The 19,334-nt window shown below is 43.5% G+C and overlaps 1 protein-coding gene across 5 annotated transcripts in view; it reads left to right on the top strand.

Annotated features, from left to right (window-relative positions):
• PHACTR2 (phosphatase and actin regulator 2) overlaps nucleotides 1–19,334 on the top strand; it is a 124,230-nt gene that overhangs the window by 54,516 nt on the left and 50,380 nt on the right. For 3 of the 5 annotated variants that reach the window (XR_006889730.1, XM_046669372.1, XM_046669371.1), the window contains exons 3-5: nucleotides 7,299–7,379; nucleotides 12,098–12,256; nucleotides 17,625–17,864. Coding sequence is in view for 4 of the 5 variants with exons in the window: in XM_046669372.1 (XP_046525328.1) it covers nucleotides 7,299–7,379; nucleotides 12,098–12,256; nucleotides 17,625–17,864 (480 nt within the window). In the remaining variant the exon portion in view is untranslated. The remainder of the gene's footprint in view (nucleotides 1–7,298; nucleotides 7,380–12,097; nucleotides 12,257–17,624; nucleotides 17,865–19,334) is intronic. The other 2 variants (XM_046669374.1, XM_046669373.1) reach the window with 1 other exon arrangement.

Genomic DNA, 19,334 nt, shown 5'->3' with positions numbered 1-19,334 from the left:
ATAAAGTGGCTATTTGCTTGTGGAGTAAGGTGGGGTTCGGGTTAGTAGGTGGGGGAGAGGGCAAGAGCCGGAGGGGGCAGGGTGAGAGGTAGAATTTTTATTGTACCCTTTTATAATTTGAACTATGAAAATGTACTGCCATCTAAAAATTGCCCGTTTAATATTAACTTTAAGAAGTTGTTCTTCTGTCTCACGTCTTGAAGGAAGATTGGAAAGCACTGTACCTCTCATGAGAAGGTGGAAATCTTCGTAGTTGTCAACTCAGTGTGGAGAATGCACGCGGTAGCCTTTCAGTTAGACACATCTGGGTTCAGCCACATTCTAAGTATGTGACTGGAAAATGTGTTTAGCCTCTTTTTATCTGTTCCATATCCTTATCTGTTCGAGGGAAACAAAAATAATTGCTTAGCCTGTCTTTTAGGAATACTGGGAGGATTGATGAGAAAATACATATAAAAATGCTATCTAAGCATGAATAAATGGGTGATTACCGTCAGGTTTCTGGAGGAAGTTGTGACACTGATTTCCCAAGAGGAGGAAGGGACATAGATCTCCCCATCTTCCTCTTTCTTAAGGCCTGGTCAAGTTTCAAATACTCGAGGGAGAATAAGAGAGTCTGTGTAGTTCTTCTTTCATATTTCTACCTTGAAAACCTAGAGAATCTTTGGCCTCTGCTGGAAGAAAATTCAATTTAAAAAAAGCGGCTATTTAATAATTTTCGTAATTAGTTAGAGCTCTTCATTGCTGAAGAATAATAACAGGCTTAAGCAAACAAGGAAATTATTGGTTCATGTAACTGAAAAGCCCAGGGGCATGCAATCTTCAGGCATGGTTGGATCCAGGTGCTTAGAAGCTAAGGTTAGGAATCTGTCTCTTTCTTTTGAGTCTATGTTCCTCTGTATTGGCATTTTTTCTTTTCTCAGGCTCTCCTTTTGTGGAGGCAAAGTGACTTCTAGCAGATCTAGACTCCTATTCAGCTAGTTTTAACAGATCCAGAAGAAAGAGAAAGCCTTCTTTTTTTTTTGTGCCAGCAAAATTCTTGTGCCTAGATCTCATTGGTGCAACTTGGGCACAGTCTCTCTCTGAACCATTCATCAGTGCCGGGAAGATTCTGGGCTCTGATTGGATAAGCCTGGGAGCCCTAGAGCCCAGGGATGGGGTTAGCCTCACACAAATAACATGGACTAAGGCAGGGGAGGTAGGGTGCTTCCTCAAAGGTTACGTATCGGGAGGGCTGTTTCTAAAATAAGGAGAAGGGGGCTGGGGCTGGCCCAGTGGCCAAGTGGTTAAAGTTGCACACATTCTTTTTCAGTGGCCCAAGTTTGTGTGTTCAGATCCCAGGTGTGGACCTGCTCTACTGTCAGCCATGCTGTGGAGGCATCCCACATGCAAAGTAGGGGAGGATTGGCACCGATGTCGGCTCAGGGCCAGTCTTCCTCACACACACACACACACACACAGACAAATAATAATTAAGTAGAAAGGGGTGTAGCTATGCCTTCCCTCGCTCCTCGCAAAACAGAACAAAACCCAAAAACGTCAGTGCACAGTATCTGCCCTGTGCAGTACGATTTGTGGCCTTATGGGGATGAAATGATGAACAAGACGCTCCTCACAGGGCTTAGCCTAGAGTCGTGTGAATATGAACTATGGACGCATGTAGCAATGGAAAATGTAGTAAGAGCCAATACAGAAATCATAGTCATAGCTCACGTTTACTGAGCGCTTTCTGGATTCCAGGTACTGGTCTAAGTGCTCCATTGTTTTAACTCGTTTAATCTCTGAAAGAACCAGAAAGGTAGCAGCTGCCATCCCATTCTGCAGATGAGAAGGCTGAGGCTCAGGGAAGGTACACAAAGCCCTTCAGGAGCATAGAGAGTTGTTATTAATCCCAGCCAGTCGGAATAGTGAGATGGCCGTGCAGGGGCACTGTGTGGCGAGGACTTCAAATTCCAGGAGGGTTTCCCCAGGGAGGGTCAGGGAAAGAGTCTGCTTCTAGGAGGAAGAAACCTGGGAAGGAGTGGAGCTGAGGAGGTGCAGGAAGTGTTCAGGGAATGACAAGAAGTAAAGCTGGACTTGAACATGGGGCCTGTGAAAAAGCGAGGTGAAAAAACGGCAAGGGGAAGAGTGGTTTGTTGGGACCAATCGAGAAGCGTGGCTGCTTGTCTGAGGACGTGGCCTCTTTCTGCAGGCTAGGATTTTTGAGTAGGGGAGTGGCGCAGGTCAACAAGACCATGGCCAGACCCCTGTGTTCTTAGGTGGGGATGTTGGCTTTATTTCTCTACCTGACATTCCTGAGATGTTTTGGAAGGTTTTTTTGCAAATAGCCTGTTGGGTGGCATTTTGGTGGTAGTTTCTTTCAATGACTTAGCTACGCCGGAGTGAAGGGTCTTTTAAAAAGGAGACCATTTCTTGACAGGCTGTTTTCTGTAACTACTACTGAGGAGAGGTAAAGGAAAGCCAGGCTCTTACAGAAACTTTCAACACAAGACAAGCTCCGCTGTGTTTCTGTCACAGCTTTACAGTAAGCCCATTCAGCACTCAGAACCAAGAAGATAACACGGCGCCCTTATTTAATAGTCTTCCATGTGCTCTTCTGTTTTATTCCATCGCTAAACAGCGTTAGAGTTGAGAATTAGGACTCTCTTTCCTCGCCAAAAGAAAACACAAGTGGCTTGTTGACTGCAAGATTTACTCTCCCAGATACTTCCAGAGTAATGTAAAATCCTGGCCATTCATCCACAGAAAGGAGCTGGTGGCATATGCCCCAGCTTCCTCTCTGCGTGCAGGCTCCGTGCCCAGAAGGACATCATAAATCACTTAGAATTTATGATGAGCCCAGTCGTGTGCTGCAGCCCGCTAGTTGGCTGGTGTCTGTCCTCTACGCTCTGTGACCTCCCTTCCTCAGAGCGTACAGAGACTTTTTCAGATGAGCCATCGGACAGAGAGTGAGGATTTTCCCTTCGGCTGGTCCAGTCAAGCAGTTGAGGGGGAAGAAGACAGAAGACTCTTGTTCTTAGAGTTTTGCCACAAGCCATTTGCTTTCTCCTAGATTGGAGTTGGGGAAGGGGCAGAAAACAAGGCCATTCTCATTATTAGCCTATTTCCTTTTATTCAACAAATAACACATATTTTCTACATGCCAACAACCTGCAAGGCACTATTGGGGATTCAGCAGTAAACAAAACAGTTTTGGTTCTCATCTAGACTAGACTTACATGAAGTAGTGGGTCCCGTGTCCAGAGGTGGTGACATATGTTGCAGGGTAAGAAGATGGCCACAGAGGGGAAGGGAAACAAGCTAGTGTGCATCGAGTGTGCATCGAGTGTGCATCGAGTGTGCAGAGAAGGGATTTCTCATGGGGTGACCTTTGAGCAAAGACTTGAAGGAAGTGATGGAATGAGCCGTGGGGGTCTGGGGAAATCTCATCCTGGGAAGGACAGAGGCCACTGAGCAGGGGCCGGAGGGGCTGCAGCAGAGAGAGCTAGGATGGAGTGGTTGGGAGAGGAGCAGCTGGCGGGAGGCGTTGCCGAGACCATGCTGAGGAGTTGAGGTATTCTTCAAAGTGAGATGGACAGCTGTGGGAAGTTTCTGGAAGATTGGTCCTTTTCAAAATACCTAAAAAACAAGAGTGTAAACATGAAGTCGGGCAAATGGGGCTGGTGCTTCCTCCACTTCTTAGGGGAAAGAATGGGTGCTGGCATCATCAGGATTGAACTGTCAGAAGGTTAGTTCACCCAGTGCAGGGAGGGAAACAGGAAGCCTGGTTTGCTTGATCTTGGTGTAAAAATCTCTCAGGCTTTCTCGGTCGGGATAAAAGTGAGTAACCATGAGCCATTTACTCAACTGGTGACCATCCTTTTCATGGAGAGACCTGGCTGCTGCCTCCAGTGGTCTGTGCCCTGCTGAGTCTCTTCCCCAGCGATATTTTGGTGATGCTACAGCTGGGAGCGAGGCCCCACCGTTAGTGCTGTGGAGCAGCTGGTGGGATGCTTGGGGTCGGATTCTAGGAGGTTTCGCTAACCCCCTCTGCTCTCAGTGAACACAGAGCTCACTCATGCTCTCTTCCACTCACAGATCGCCGCCTCTAGGCCAGAGCCGTGGGGAACAGGGGCTTGTGCAGAAGTTGCACAGGGACTGTGACTTTGACTCCTCAGGAGGGACACCTTCCTAAAAATGAGGGTGATGGCTAGCCAGAATGGGCTCTGCCATCAGGTGACCATCCTGCGTCTGAAGGCTTTCACGCAGGTGAGCGCGTCTCGGGAATGTGCCTGAAGTGACGCCTGCTGTGTGTGGCACGTCAGAGCAGAATGACCTCTCAGAGTCATTCCGACGCAAAGCCCTTCTGAGCCTGTGGCCGAGTGTCCAGTGAATGTGCTCTGCAAACACCCAGACGCTGTGTCAACATGAGGCACATACTTTCAAAGATGAGAGTGAGATGCTTGTTCTTCTGGGAGACCCGTGGTTGGAGCTTTGTGCCCCCGTGACATACCTTCCCCACTCAGTCGCCTGCAGTTGGTTCTCGTCGGCCTGGTACACAGTTATCTGCATTTTGTGTTAAAAATGCGCTCAGCCAGAGACCAAACAAATAGCCAAAGGTATTTGCCTGTCAGGGCCCTTTGGGGAGGTGCTGCTGAAGAACAAAGCTGTCAGCTTAGGTTCTTGGCCGGAAGCCACGCTGCTGCTTCAAGACTCCAGAATTTACAAGGAGGGATTTTTAGCTGAGATGAGTTAGAAGTAAAGCAACAGAAAACTTAAAACGAAAACAAAGCATCCCCCGGGATCCAAAGAGAAAGGCAGAAGCGAAAACGGGATATGTTCTCGGCTCTCAGGTGATGTTTAGTGCAAGAGCAAAGCCTGAAGCAGAGATTACGGAAGGGCCGTGATTCGGGTTGCAGGATCGCACAGCCTTTGACCCGGACGAGCTGTCAGTCAGCGCTCCTGGAATCCCGTCCTCAGTTTCCAGATGACGGATCAGAGGCCCTGGCACTGGAAGAGGCTGCCCAGCGTCGCACAGCCAGGTGCGGGAGCTCTGGGCCTAGAATCCAGGCTCCTGACGAGCGTTTGTCTTTTGGGCCACTTTGCAGAAGCAGCAGACATGAAAAGTTGTTTCCTAAGAGCAGGGCAGACAGCCGCAAGGACTGGACTCTGACTCGGCAGTGCATTTGGTTTCCCGGGATGTGGTCTGATCCCCCGGCCCAGTGGCACTTGCACCTACAGTTGCCCCTGTGTCCTCAAGCTTCAGGAAGCACAGCCTGAACCTCAGGCCACCCCCAGCAGTCGGCCGGCGGAGGCCTCCAGAGGCTGCCCCGTCAGAGCCCCGGTCAGGCAGGACTGGGCTCGTACCATCCTGGGGAGACCGCGGAGGTCCGGTCCTTGTGCCCTGCCTGCCCCTTCTCCGCAGTGTCCCACAGTGTTGTTGTGGGTCTTGTTCAGTATCCTGGGCAGACAGGGCTTCTCTCCTCTTTGACAAAAGCCTGAACAAATTGAAGCTGTATTTAAATAGCAGCACTCTTTCTACATAAAAGAACAGCTCCTGCTGGCCCCCCACCCCCAGCTAACACTGTCCATTGAAGTCACCAGCATTTAAGGGGGCTGCTGGTACTTGCCTCTGGAAGGGAGGGTGGGGCTGCGGGTGGGCGGGAATCTAAGGGAACGGGGAGCATTCAGTGTGTGTCTCCATTTGGACCAATAAGGTGTTAATTATCACTCCTCTGACCATTCATTGATTCATTCATTTTCTTGTTTGTTTTCATTCTGATTCTATCCCAAAAAATGTTTGACAGAACCTAGAACAAAGAGCACATTTGCCGTAAATAAAATATGAATGGAGTCAGGCCATTGAGAGGGAGGAAACAGACGTCACCCATAAATTGTCGTGTGAGATCCGTGTTAAATAGCAAGTTTTATGCTGACCTTTCTGGCAACCGGGATGAAAAGGGAATACACAATTCTTAGTTATCAGAAAGGGGAAAAAATTCTAATTTCTTCAAGAGACTAGCCTTGCTGTTCTGGGGCTCACGGCGTTACTGAACCCTCATGGAGGACTGTCAGGTGCTTGTTCCCGGCCCAAAGGCTACCCCTGCCTCCCGCCCTCCCTTCAAAGTGCCCTTGCTTCAGGCTACCTGGAGCAGCCCCCAAAAACGTGCCTTTATTATCATGAACTCCGTTGTGTGTTTCAGGGTGTGGCTTGGGGAAATGGGGGTTAGTTTAGGTCTCCAAGTTATGTTGTCCAGGGTGGCTCTAGGATTTGCAGGTTATGAGGCCAGGAGTAGGAATTTTAGGGAGGGTCAGAATCTCGTCCTGCTGTGGCAGCCAATCTCCACCAGTGTACCTTTCTTTCTCCCCAAAGAGCCCTAGACACCTTCTCTGCCGCCCGCCCCCTTTTTTTTTTTTGCTGTGTCAAGGTGCTCTTTTGAATAGGGCATCCGAGGGAAGAGAATTGTACAGAACACACTTTGGGAAATGTTGGCTTAAAAGATTAGTAGATGACGTGACCCTGTATTAATTTTACACACCTTCTTGGCCCCTGAAAGTGGAGAGTGGAGTTAGCAGGTACATAGATGTATAGGGTTCAGGAACTAATATATACACATCTGAGGTGAATTCTATTGAGGTCCCGCCCTCAGCTCCTCAGTTCCATTCTGAAGTTGTACCAGGAATGTAGATTCCTCCAGAAGAAGGAAGAAGCAGTGTTGAGATTCCCATCCCTTTACGTGCTTGTGAAAGCATGAATAAGACTTGGGATTTGTCAGGGGATATACCAGAACATTCTAGAATGTTTGAGTATGGGAAGGAAAAGAGTTACAGAAATCTGATGTTTTGAACTTTTGTAATACATGTTAAGAGAGAAAACACTGGAAAAATAGCCCCTTCCCTCTGAATATTTACTGCCAGCTTGTTTGGTTTTAATATAAGCATACATATTCTCTACATATATTGCATATTCATAGGAGCCTATGTTTTAGAATGCACCATTACTCAAGAAAGAAATATTTCAAAGTGAGAAGTAGCCTTTATACTCTATAGTTGATATGAAATAATATGACTGGATTCTTGGCCAAAGATCGTCATTTGAAAGACCAGGCACAGTGGCTGGGTTTTACCTCGTGGGCTGGACTTGTTGCCCTTGTCCCAGTTAGGTCGACTCCAATTATATGTTTTGCTAGGCAACTTGGAAAACTGGGGTTTGAGCCCTCGAGTGAGCAGAATGAATGTGCTTAATGCTACTTGGAATGTTTTTCATAATGACTATAAGCAATGACTTGATTCTTACTTGTGCTTATTCTTTTTAAAAGTATTAGAAAGGAAGATATCCACAAGACAAAGTAGAGAGGAGCTGATAAGAAGGGGAGTTCTTAAGGAATTGCCTGATCAAGGTGAGGAAATTAATCATGCGTTTAAAATAATTTGATCCTTCCTTCTTTGGCCTTTCTTTCACTTTCTTTTGAAGTTTAACATGAGCCTGGTCTTTGGGAGAGAAAGCAGTGAGTGCCGTGCTCCGAGAATCTTGCTTCCATTCAGAATGCCTTTGTGGGCTGCAGAGAATCTGAGGTATTCGAGAAGAGAAATTCAATGACTTTTTGGTGAGTCCTTCACCAGATGTCACTCTAAACCTAAGGCTCTACAAAGGTGCCCTGTGGCTGGAGATACAGATAAGACGCAAATGCTGACATGGTTCCTTGTCTTCTCTATTCTTGACCTTCACTCTTTCTGTACAAGTTAACTCAGCTGTTTGAATAAATGCCACGTTTTAGTTTGTCGCCTGCCTTTTGGTTTCTTAAGTCAACCAGTAAAAGAAAAGAGAGGGAAAAGAGATGGTAAATGTACCTCTTGTCCCGTCTACTGTATAATACACTCAAATGTGCAATCAATAAGGCATGAGTGGGCAAATTAAATTAATCTGCTTTATACCATCGCTCAAGTAGTTTTCTCAAAATTGTTCTCTTTTCATTCTTTGAATGTAGTCGTCTCTCACCTTTTCACTAACAATTGTTATTTCCAAGCATTTTTTTTCCTACCTCTAATCTTCTCTTTTTTTCTCTATCCTCCCAAGGGAGAATCTTGCTCAAAAAGACAAAGATTACATAGAAACTGAGATAGTCTCTCAAAAAAAGACACCAAAATTTATTTCTCTAAATAGATACTACTCAATAATTTTCATTGCTCCCACTACTATTAAAACTAAAGGAAATTTTTGTTGCAACGTTGTTGATTTACCTCCTGCCTTCCCCCATCCCACCCCCAGACATTTACTGGGGAGAAGTATTATTATTATACTTTTATAGGAACAAATAAAATGCTATTAATTTGGAACTGAAATAAAAAATACTTCTTTTTTCCTGATGTATGTTCCTTGCAAAGAACTTGACATCGTTTGGCATCCACTATTTATAAATCCAAATGCCATGCTTTTCCAACATCTGAATAATTCCAGAGTGGAGCTAGGAAATGCTTTACTATTTAACTCCTGCTGCCAAGAAAATAGGGAAGTCTGGAGTGAATAATACCATTTTTCTTAAGCCCTCACAATTTTAGGTATTTCACGTCAATTTCTGGCCTGGTATACTTCTCTCGCTCCATTTTATGAGTGAACTTTATGTCTTCCCTAATTTTTATGTTACTCTAAACCTGTTTATTTCCTGTCTGGGATTTTTAAAACTAAAAAACGCACATCCCTAACTGGGTTTTCCTTGAAGGTGGGCTCGCAGTAGCAAAATTTGTCTCCTCGCTAATCTCTCCGGAGGTGGCAGAGAAATTACGCGGCCACTGAAGACTGAACACGGAGCAGTGACCTTTGTGGGGTGGGCCCGTGCGCTTGTGTAGTCTCTTTTATTTGGAAATATCTTACAGAAAGAAACAAAGTGGAAAAATTTATGATTGAAACTGTTAATGAGTATTAAAGATAGAGAATAAAGGCCTCTTTTTCGTCCAATTAAAAATTGTAGCTAGAAAAGAGTTTAGTTTTTCTAAAGACAAGTGGCAATGGTCAATTCAAAGAAATGCTTAGTATTGCTTGGTTTTAATCTGTTAAAGTATTTGCATGGCAGATGGCAATTTCATATACTTATTTCCCAGAAATATGACTCTGACCTTTTTATTTAACTTTTGCAGACTGAATGTTAAAAGTTTTAAAACATAAAAGAACAAAACAATTTTTAACCCAAACGTAAAGTAATAGGTTTAATGTTTGCGAATCGTAAAGTACTGAATTTTACTTTCCAACTTTTGCACAGTCCCCATAAAGAACTATAGAAATTCCCTAATACTTGGAAGTTTCTGGTGATGCCTATTGTAAATAGAGTCCTTCCTCTTTTTCAGCCAAGGGCTGGAGAAAATAGTTTTCTGTCATTTTTCCAAAAACAATTATCTTGAGAATTTCGGTCTGTTTTCAGCTCTAGCCAGGGACTGGAGGCTGCTGTGCTTGGTGACAACCTCCTGTCTTCTGCCGATGAAGCTTCATTCTTTGCCTTGACCCTCACCTTCCCTGATCTCTTGACAGTGCTTGTCAACTATGCCCTTTATTCAGTGAGCCCCACAGACTTTTTAAATTCATCCAGCTACCCTGGGTTTGTCCTCGTCCCATCCCACCCCATCCCTCACTCCCAGCTATTATTATTATTCCTGTTAAATTATCTTTTTTATACCAAGATCTAACTTCAGTCTAAAAGTTCAGCATTTGGACTTCTCTGCCTGAGAAGTCCATGGTCCTGTCCAAGGTCAGTCCTTGCCTTCTGGTTCTTTCCTTCCATCTTTTCCCTTAGCTCTCACATGAGGGCTTGTGCTGGCAGCTCCTTTCTTTTTCTCCCATGATGTCCCTTTTAACCTTCTAAGGAGTCTCTCAGCTGTCGTTCCTACATGATTTTCTCCCCACCTCTGTTCCTCTGTTAACTGTACCCCAAATACACCTGTTCACCAGAAGGGGGGAAGCCCTGCGCGCTCTCCTGTTCCTTATTTAACCACTTATTTCCGCGTGTGCCTTGTCTCTTGGTTTACTTTAAGCTCATGACCCTTTGCTGGGTGCTCTCTTTCCTGTGCGTGCAGATGCTCCTGTGAGACCTGGCCTGCGCCCCTCACCATAGCCTGCTGTCTGGCTCAGCGTCTTCTCTTGCTTCCTTCCCCGAGCTTCTGTTTCACTTACATACATCAACTCTATCAAGGACTTATTTTAATTCTAAAGTAATACACAAAACAAGAAAACCTTTTTAATAACACACCAATTAATTATTAATATCTTGATTTCTCCTCTGTATTATTCTTGAATTCCATGTTTATTACAAATGTCTCCTTTTTCTCCAGTTATTTCATAGGCTGTAGCTTTATTTCATGCCTCAAAGTAAGTATCTTTCCACGTTATTGGTTATTTCTTTCTATCATGTGATAATCCAGGTTCTTCTTGTGCCGCAAATATTTTATTTTCTCTAGCTTTTTTGGTCTGAATTTTAAAAATCAGTTATTTAACCTCCTAAAGAATTTTAATATAATAATGATTAAAATAGAATTAAATTGTCATTAACATGACTTCAATATATTTTTATTGCCAACTAAAGTCGTAGAAAACAAAGATGAACTTATATATGGGTTACCTAAAAACTGAGAATGTTTATATAAAGAAGTTGTTTTTTATTTTGTTTGGACTTTCCATTATTATGTTAGTTTTTACTTTTTCTGAGTCTAATATCTGGACATTATATTGTGTCTCCCCTCCCTCTTTTTTTATAGCAAATTTCTTGAGATTCAATAATAAGAACTAAGAATCTTTTGGTTTCTTTTTGGTTTGAAATATACTCTTCAAAAAATTATCACCTTAATTTATCAAAATAGTTAAGATTTACTTGGAATGGCATTGCCTTCAATTATTGTCTATTTTAGTTTTATACCAGAATCAGATTATAGACACCTGGAAGTTAGGACTAAGCAACAATTGCTTTTTCGTTCTGAGCATGACATAATTCCATGTTATGTATTTTACTTATTAAAATGTCATTCTTGTTTTTGTCAAGAAAACCAGTGGATTTTATTGTTGAGCCAAAGCCATTCAATCGTATTTAATGAAGATTTTGGAGATGGTCTCTGTTTTATAATGATTGTCAAAATAAGGTTAATCAAAAGTCGCATTAAAACAGCTTTAATCATGCATTTCTTCAAGTTTGCTAAGTAAAAGCTTCAATTCATTAATTTTTCTTTTACAGTAATAGCAAAGCTTCTTAAAATTTTCCAGTTATGAACTGGGGTTAATCTTTTCAAGCATCACCAAATTGAGTTTCTACAAAATCTCTTTCCCTCTAGAAACTTCTAGAAATTGTGAACGTTCAGGGGTTAAATTAGTCATTTATGATTTAGACAACATATTAGAAATTTTATTTTCAGTTGTGATCTTTTAAAAATTCCCCTGTAATTACTTTTTTCCTACATGTTTTTTTCTCTGATGTTTTCAGATTGTTATTAGACCAACTTAAAGACTTTCTGGTTAGTTTTATATAACTGTTACCTGAGTACTAATATTTCCATAAATAAGAAAATGAAAGTACAGTTAGCCTTACTATTGTCTTTCCCTGAATAGAGGGCAGCTGCTGTCTTCCTGTGTGAGGTTAACACATGATAGCTATAATATTCTGGAGACAGTGGTGCTTGGAAATTTTCATATTCTTCCACTAATCGTTTGTGTGTAATTACATTTCATGTTATTTGTGTATTTGCATTCACCTTTGTTTTTGGTGCTTGTTAAAATGTTTATTCCATTTTTCAGATTACTCCTTTTCCCGTTCATTTCTGAAAGACAAAGAAACTCCTCAGTCTTGACTTCAGCAAAACCTAAGCACGAGAAGAGAGGGACTCTGCTGCCCTGGGATGTTTTATAATTAGGATAATTGTTCCGCTGTCTTGAATTAGCACCTGGAAATCCCCTCCGTCTCTGCCTTTCCCCAAGACTAAGGATTTTCTAGCTCTTTCATTTAACTTGGTGAAACAGTACAGGATATATTTGGTTCCCAGGGCCTGAAATATGAACCTGAACCCTACAGTCCTACTAAGTGGAAAACTGGGTTTTAAGAAAGCCATCAAGTTAGACATCTAGGTGTTTCTTTCCCCATTTTAGATGGAGATGTAACAGTTAACTTTGAAAATTCAAACGGGCACATGATACCCATCGGAGAGGAGTCTACCCGAGAGGAAAATGTAGTAAAATCTGAAGAAGGTAATGGCTTTGTAGCTGAAAAAGCACCACCTCTGGAGGAAAAGGCAGAAGATAAGAAAGGTAAAATCAAGAGAAACCCTGTATTGTTTTACTTCAGTAGAGCTCAATGTTGAGAATCAGATCTTCGGCTCTAAAGAATGACCCTAAGACCAGTAGAGAGGAGGTTTGCAAATACAAAGAGAAGAGAAATGATAATCAGTGAAGAGAGATTGGATGATTTCCTCAGGTAGATGCATCCATTTTGTGAGCACATCATTTAATTTTTTATGGAAGAGGGCTAATTAGCAGTAAGAATGAGAAGGAGTGGCCTCTGCAATCATTAGAGGTGTCTAAGAATGCTATCCATTCCTCAGGAGCTTTTTCTCAGTATCTTCTTTAATGAGAAATGCCAACAGTCTGAACGTCTTTCTCTGCTGGTTAGAACTGGCCCCTGTGAGCAGGTCAGCATGGAGGAATCAAACCAAGATGGCGCTCTCAGCCTAGCACTGTCTCTCCGGTTGCGGGAGCTTGGCATCCACACACCCAAAACTGTAGGCTCTAGTCTAGGTCCTAGACATTTTGAAAGAGATCCAGGAATAGTTCCCAGAGATGCCGGGGATTTTGGTTGCTGTACTGGCCTTAGCCTCTGCTCCATGATTTTTCTGTGCAATGGGAAATTTCAAAATGTGCCACAGGCTATTATGCCATTCCCTGAAGGCTTCTTTCAGGACCTTGGTTTCTAGAGTGAATAAGCTCTGGGAGATTGCGCAACTGCAAAGTATGTGCCTCTCAAGGACCCCCCCCAGAACATTCACAAGTTCCTGGTCACTGATTGATTACATCCCCTTACCACTGCTGTCATATGCAGGAACCTCCAAGCCTCAAATGTATGCAAACCTGAACTGAAATTCCCACAAGATAAGGCTGTGTTGGGACATTCTAGATGATTCTTTGCAGCGTAGAAATGAATCCTCAGGAAATAGGTTATTTCCTGTTCTATAATGTCTGCCTCTGAGTTGGATGGCAAAAATTCATCAAGCCTAGTTTGGGTTCTGTAGGCATTTTGAAAATTCTTAGAAACTGCTGGAAGCAAACTTCTCTTCGTCTGTTCTTGACCCAAATCCTCCAAAGACAAAGGGAACAAAAGAGCATTTGACAAACATTGTAACTTAAAATCATCTTCTCTGGAAGTCCATGACCCCTTATTGTGTGCATATAAATTAGCCTTTCAACATTTTAGAAGCCTCTACTAATAATCTGTTGGAAATTTATTATTTTGCTTTATTCAATATTAAGTATAGTATTCATGGGGCTTTACTTAGTCTTGTTCCATTGAAGGACTCTGGTTAAGCTTATTAATACTGATTATGAGAAATTAACTAATATTTTTAATGACAATATTCCTGGAAGATAAAGAGAAAACAGATCTAAATAGATTTTAAGGGGCTTCATTTGAAAGTATTAATGCAAGGAGTGATTTCTTTTTTTATTTTTATTCTTTCAGTCCAACTGTCCTGTCTCACCAAACTGTTAAATTTCAAACCATCTGGGTCCTTCATTATGTAACAGTGCCATCTCTCGTGCTTCCCTGGTCTGTGTGGGGTGTCAGTCAGTGAACTGGCCAGACTTCAGAGGCAGTGTTTCCCTTATCAACCTAATAAAAAGTTGCTGACAGTTTTATGTTAATTAAACCAGCAGGCTTTGATGCTCTAAAAAGAAGATGGCAGACCTCATAGGTCCATGGATATTTGAGAGATGTTTTTGTTTTCTTATTATTTATTTAGAATTAGTACATTCAGTTCTTTTTGGTCAAATAAGGTCCAAGAGAGCATCTTGCTTGGCTAGTCTGTACATAAGGGATGGAAATGCTGGCCATGCTGCCACCCCACCAATAGGACAGAGGAGCCTCTGTCGCGCTGTGTGGATGGTGCACCCACTAAAGCCAGACTGAGAGTGAGGGGAGGAGGCATTCAGTACTGGAGCCACTTCCTGAGAGTAAAAAGAGTGTCCCTCACAAGTGACATCACATAGTATTATGTTAAATAGAAAATACCTTATAAACAAAAGTAACCGTTCATTTCTCTGGAAAGACATCATTTGATTCTAAAAAACAGCCCAAGATTCACTTTTATGTCTGCTCCTCTTCTGGTCTCACTTCTTGTTTGAGCTCACTGCTCTGCAAATCCACCATCCCATGTTCTTAATTCACCCTTTATTTTGGGGTGCCATGCTCTCGTTCCTTTGCATTAAGCTGATTTATCCGAGAGCATTTATTTCATCTATTAATTGGCTACGTTTGCAAAACCACATCACATGCCTTTAAAATCCCAGATACTTTTATCTCTTTTAAAGACAGTATGTCATTACTTTAGTATTTGAAACATCAGTTTCAAAGAAAAAAAACAAATTACAAGTGGCCTTCACACTTCTTTGCCCAGGACACATGGGTGATCCTGGGGCTCCCAAAGGCGCCTGATTCTGGAGTCGGTCCATGGTCGTGGGCCTCCTCTGCCTAACACTGGAGACTTTTCCTTAAGGCCTTTAGGGCTCTTAGTGTCTGTCATTCTTTCTTGGTAAGTATCCTTAAATGTACAAGAGGCAGAAAAACTGATCTGCCGTCTGTTAAATATTGCTTGGTATGTGAAATCTGAAAATTATTTGATATTATTTCTCTTGAGTTAGTGTAGAGGGCCTTCAGTGAAGTAACAAGTGACTTATACGCGTTTGTTCCACACATAATAAGGAAGGTCCATCATGGGTGAGACTTCAGTGGAAGTGGTGAATGAGAAAGGTAGTACAAGATGCAACGTGCTCTGGAAGGCCTGAGTACAGCAAGCCAGGGAGCTTGCAGCGAGGACCGAAATTGGCTTTTAGAGGAAATATTTCCAAACTGGGACCTGAAAGAGACAAGAAGGAGGCAGCTAGGTGAGGAGAGGAATAGGGGCAGAAGTACGTTCTAGGCAAGGTCAGGGCTGCACGCCGTTCTCAGGTTTGCTCTAAGTGTCGTTGAACTAAACGCTCCGTGCGGTGGAAGGACCAAACCTGGAAGGGTGGTAACCAGGTACCCTCCAGACTGTTGTGGGACATAGAATCCTTGTCAAGTCAGAGTGAACAGGCAACCCTTTCTTAATCTCCTCTTGAAAAGATGATACTCCTATATACTCCATCAGTTTACATCATGCCTTCACATCACATGGTAATAGTAAAAAGTACAACTTGACTCAATTCATCGTCTCCCAGATATAAGAGTTTGTTTTTTACTAACATGTATGTTAGTAACTATCGGCCAATCAGACACATTCATTGAACAGACATAATGTTCAGAGCATTGTGTTTGATGGGATATAAAATTTCAGACAAAAGGAGTTTATAATGTGGTCAGAAATGCATTTGCCTGTGCACACACAGACGCACCTGCACACCCCTTAGGAATCACCGCAGAGTAAACGTAAACATTGGCCGGATGGCGAACACGCACGGGTAGTTAGTGAAGTTCTCAGAGGAAGGAGGAGTGGACGGCGCTTCTCCAAGAGCCGGCCGAGAGTCTGCATGCTGTGCGTTCATTTTCAACCGGAGTGGGGATTGTCCTTCCCAGCTGTCAGAGAGCAGACCGTCTCCTCCTTCCCAAACCCGGAAGCTGGATTCTTTAGGGTATACCTTTAGAAGTTAACACCTTAGGCAGAAAGAAAAAAGCTCCCTCAGCAATACGCCATGAAGGCAGAGGACAAGACGTGAGGGCTTGTAGTATAAAAGAAGGAGGATTCCAAGAGTTGCAGATCAGTTTCACTGGCTCCTACCATGGACCGTATGATTGGGCTGGATCTCCATGCACGCTGTTATGCTAGGGGCTAAGTGACAAAGATGCATTTAAAGAATAGGCCTCTGCCCTACTTCAAAAGACTAGCAAGTCAATGTCTATTTATGTTTTACATTAAAATAAAATGTTGTGTGTTGTTCTTGACCCTAACTGACTTTTGTGATTAAGCGGCCTCCTGGTTCAGCCCGGGTAGATTAGGAGGGCCCCTACCGTATTATAGATGAGCAGCTTAGCTAAGGAGACAAGATGGGTAAACAGAAGGCGTGCATGCTGAGTGGCCTCTGATCAGTGTTGAATAAGCAGCTCAGACGCTCAGGACGATTCACTTTAGGTATTGGGAGGGTCACTTTGGCTGTGGTGATGAGGGTGGGTTTCATGGTTGAGCTAAGATCCAAGAGAAGTCTTATCGATGGCCTACCATAACTTAAATCATTTTTATGGTAGTTTTAAAAAGAAGGCCTCACTTCACGCTTGCTAGGATAAGAAATGAAACAAAAGAAATAGTAGTAAAGTGTGATGCTTTCCAATATTAAAACCCTTTCCTGGTCCTTCAACAGTGGGAGGATGTACTTGGCAAAGGCTTAGTTTTGTCTTAACACTGTCTTATGTTTTTTATTGTGCTCCATTTTTAAAGAAATGCTGCTTAGCTCTTTGGACCAGAACTGTATTTTAATTTCATTTGATTTCAGTCAGTCACTGTTAGAGAAAATGTGGGTGTGAATATCTGCGTGAATGTCCAGCATCTCCCCTTGCAATAATGAGAGACTGATACTATTTCTCCTCCAGTTATGCAAAACCAGTGAGAGGCTTCTGTTCTTAGATATGAATTTTTTTTTAATGAATTTTCACCTCTGTCTTTTCAGAACCATTATTTGTGTTTGCGTTACAAGACAAATTGGATACGTTTTTGGATTCTGCACCCTCTCTACCTTTAGTTGAGACACTGTTTGAAAAGGTCAGAGGAAGTTACTGTAAAACAGGAAGTGGCCGTGGTGCACTGGGAGAGCTTGAGAAAATTTTAAGCGTAGAAAATATTTTATTCGTCAGTGCATTGCACTTCCTGTGAAAGATTCTAAGAGTCTCCCTTAGCTTAGAAAATAATTGATTTTTGGCCACAATGAGACAGAGCACAAATCTATTTCAGGTCGATGGGGCTTGAGTTCTCTAAGAGAGAAAGTGCCTCCGGGGAGGGGATGAAGGTAACTGAGAGTCCAGTCATTGCCACACGGTCAGTCCTAACCGCATGGCGGTGTGTGTAACTCGCTGATCTACCACCCTCGGGGACCCTTCAGTTCTGTTAAATTTAAATTTAGCGCTCCTGCCCAGCAACCACCGATTCAAGGCTGGTGCCGGCCCCTGACAGGGACATTTGCATTCATCCTCAATTTCGCTTCATCAGAGTGACTTGCGTGACCCTGTTTATCTCAGGAGTGATTAACACACCTGGAGAGCACACCCCAGTTTGCACCTCTGATCCTTTTTACCCCAAACTTTGCTCCTTCTGGTGCAGAACTCCATACGGGTTCCCAAGGGCCAAGCAGCCGCACACGTGTTTGTCTCCCTGTCGCTGTGTGTCTTGCTCCTCCCGTTTATATGGTGTTTGTCTGCTTCTGTCCACTTTTTCGTTTATAGAGAACACTGAAAGCCACTCGGAAACACCAGCCGCTCCTGCTCCACCTCCTCCAGCTCTTCCTAAGCCTAAACCCAAACCCAAGCCCAAAAAGTCACCTGTGCCTCCAAAAGGGGCCGCTGCTGGGGCCAGCCCCAAGGGCGACGAAGTGCCTCCTCTTAAAAAAAATACCAAGGCTCCTGGTAAGCAGGCCCCTGTCCCTGCACCCAAGCCAACGAGCCGAAACGCGACCCGAGAGGCTGGTGAGTATGCCCCGGGGGGTCGAGTGCAGGGTGCTCCGCTCCAGGCTGCGCCTAATTGCTTCTCGTAGAAAGAGTGGCGTTTCTGGTGTCTGATGACTTAGGTGTAACACCAGAGGATTCAGCTTTGATGCAGAATGCCCAGGAGATTCCTTTGTTGGTATCTCCACTAAAGGAAAGTCAACCAGTTGATAGCTGACCTCATTAGTGTCGGGGTGAATAGACCGCTTTCATCCTGAGTGTCCACTGTCTGCATGAGACCCAGTGAAGGGTACAGGGAGTAGTGTGCCAGATAAATGGCGATGATCTGATAGGACATTATTTAAACATCGACTGGCAATCTGCCTGTTTGAGTTTGTGAGTGGCTTTTTGGCCCGGGTTTTCTTTCAAAATATCTTAAGTTTACACATAAAAACATGATGCTTGCATCTTTGACGTATTTGCTGAATCTTAATGTCTTGAATCTTTCTGCACACATAGTCATTTCTCTCCTGGTAAATGACAAAGTGTTCATATCACTGTTCAGCTCCACCTCACCCCTCTCCACTGGAGTCAACTGTTTCAGCAGAGTTAGAAGTTACATGCTCAGTACGTCCTCCTCCACCCCAGGTAGACTTAAGCGTGTTATAAGGAGAAGCATCCTCTTGCTGTGGTCACAAGTCACTATTGCAAATCACCAGGGGATGTTTTGGTGACCTACAATAACTTCAAGTAATGTGTATCCAGCTTCCCTTTCAAATCAGGTATGCTTAATGCAAGGTGGAGCTCCCATTCTTCTAGTGAAGTGGAATAAAGAAGCCTATCGTGTTACCCAGCTTTTAAAACGGCATTGATCAAAGTACAGGTGCTGAGTGGCTTTTTCCCCTGAACACATGCATAAAAATTCTCCTGTATTAAAGCAAATGTTATTTTCCTTAAATTCAGCAGCAACTGTCTCATAGTTGGCTGCCAGGATTTGCCTTGGTATTGATTTTTCCCCTTGTAATTTATACCCATATTGCTCAAATTCAGAGAATGGCTTAGTTGACACAACAGATCTTTGAGTGCAAATCAATGTCTCTCCCAGTGTTCCTCTCCTCTGCCTTTGACACTGAGTGTCTGAATCTCTGCTAATAAGCTCTGAAGTGACAAGTCTCAGAATGCTGTGCCAACAGTGCCTGCAGGCCATTCCTCAGGAACCAGCTGCCCTCACATGTCACGTCCATTCTTGTTGGCATCTGTGTGTTTCCTAGACTTCCCAGCACAGCCTAGAGCGGGTCTTGAAGTGAGGCAGGCGCTGATCCACTTCTTAAAGAAAAGCTCCACACCATTGCCTCGTCCTTGGGAATTTAGCCCCTGCCTTGTGCAGACTTTCCCGCCTCCTCACGCCCCGCATGGGAGCAGCTCGCTGTTCACTGGGCTTGGACGCTCTCTTTCTTCTCTCAGAAGAAAGCTGGTGGTTGTCAGGGCAGGAGACACTTCCACGAGAGATTT

Source organism: Equus quagga, chromosome 8, assembly GCF_021613505.1.
Source record: "Equus quagga isolate Etosha38 chromosome 8, UCLA_HA_Equagga_1.0, whole genome shotgun sequence".
Lineage (NCBI taxonomy): Eukaryota > Metazoa > Chordata > Mammalia > Perissodactyla > Equidae > Equus > Equus quagga.
Note: the sequence above shows the minus strand (reverse complement) of the source record. Positions and strands in the feature narration are given on the sequence as shown.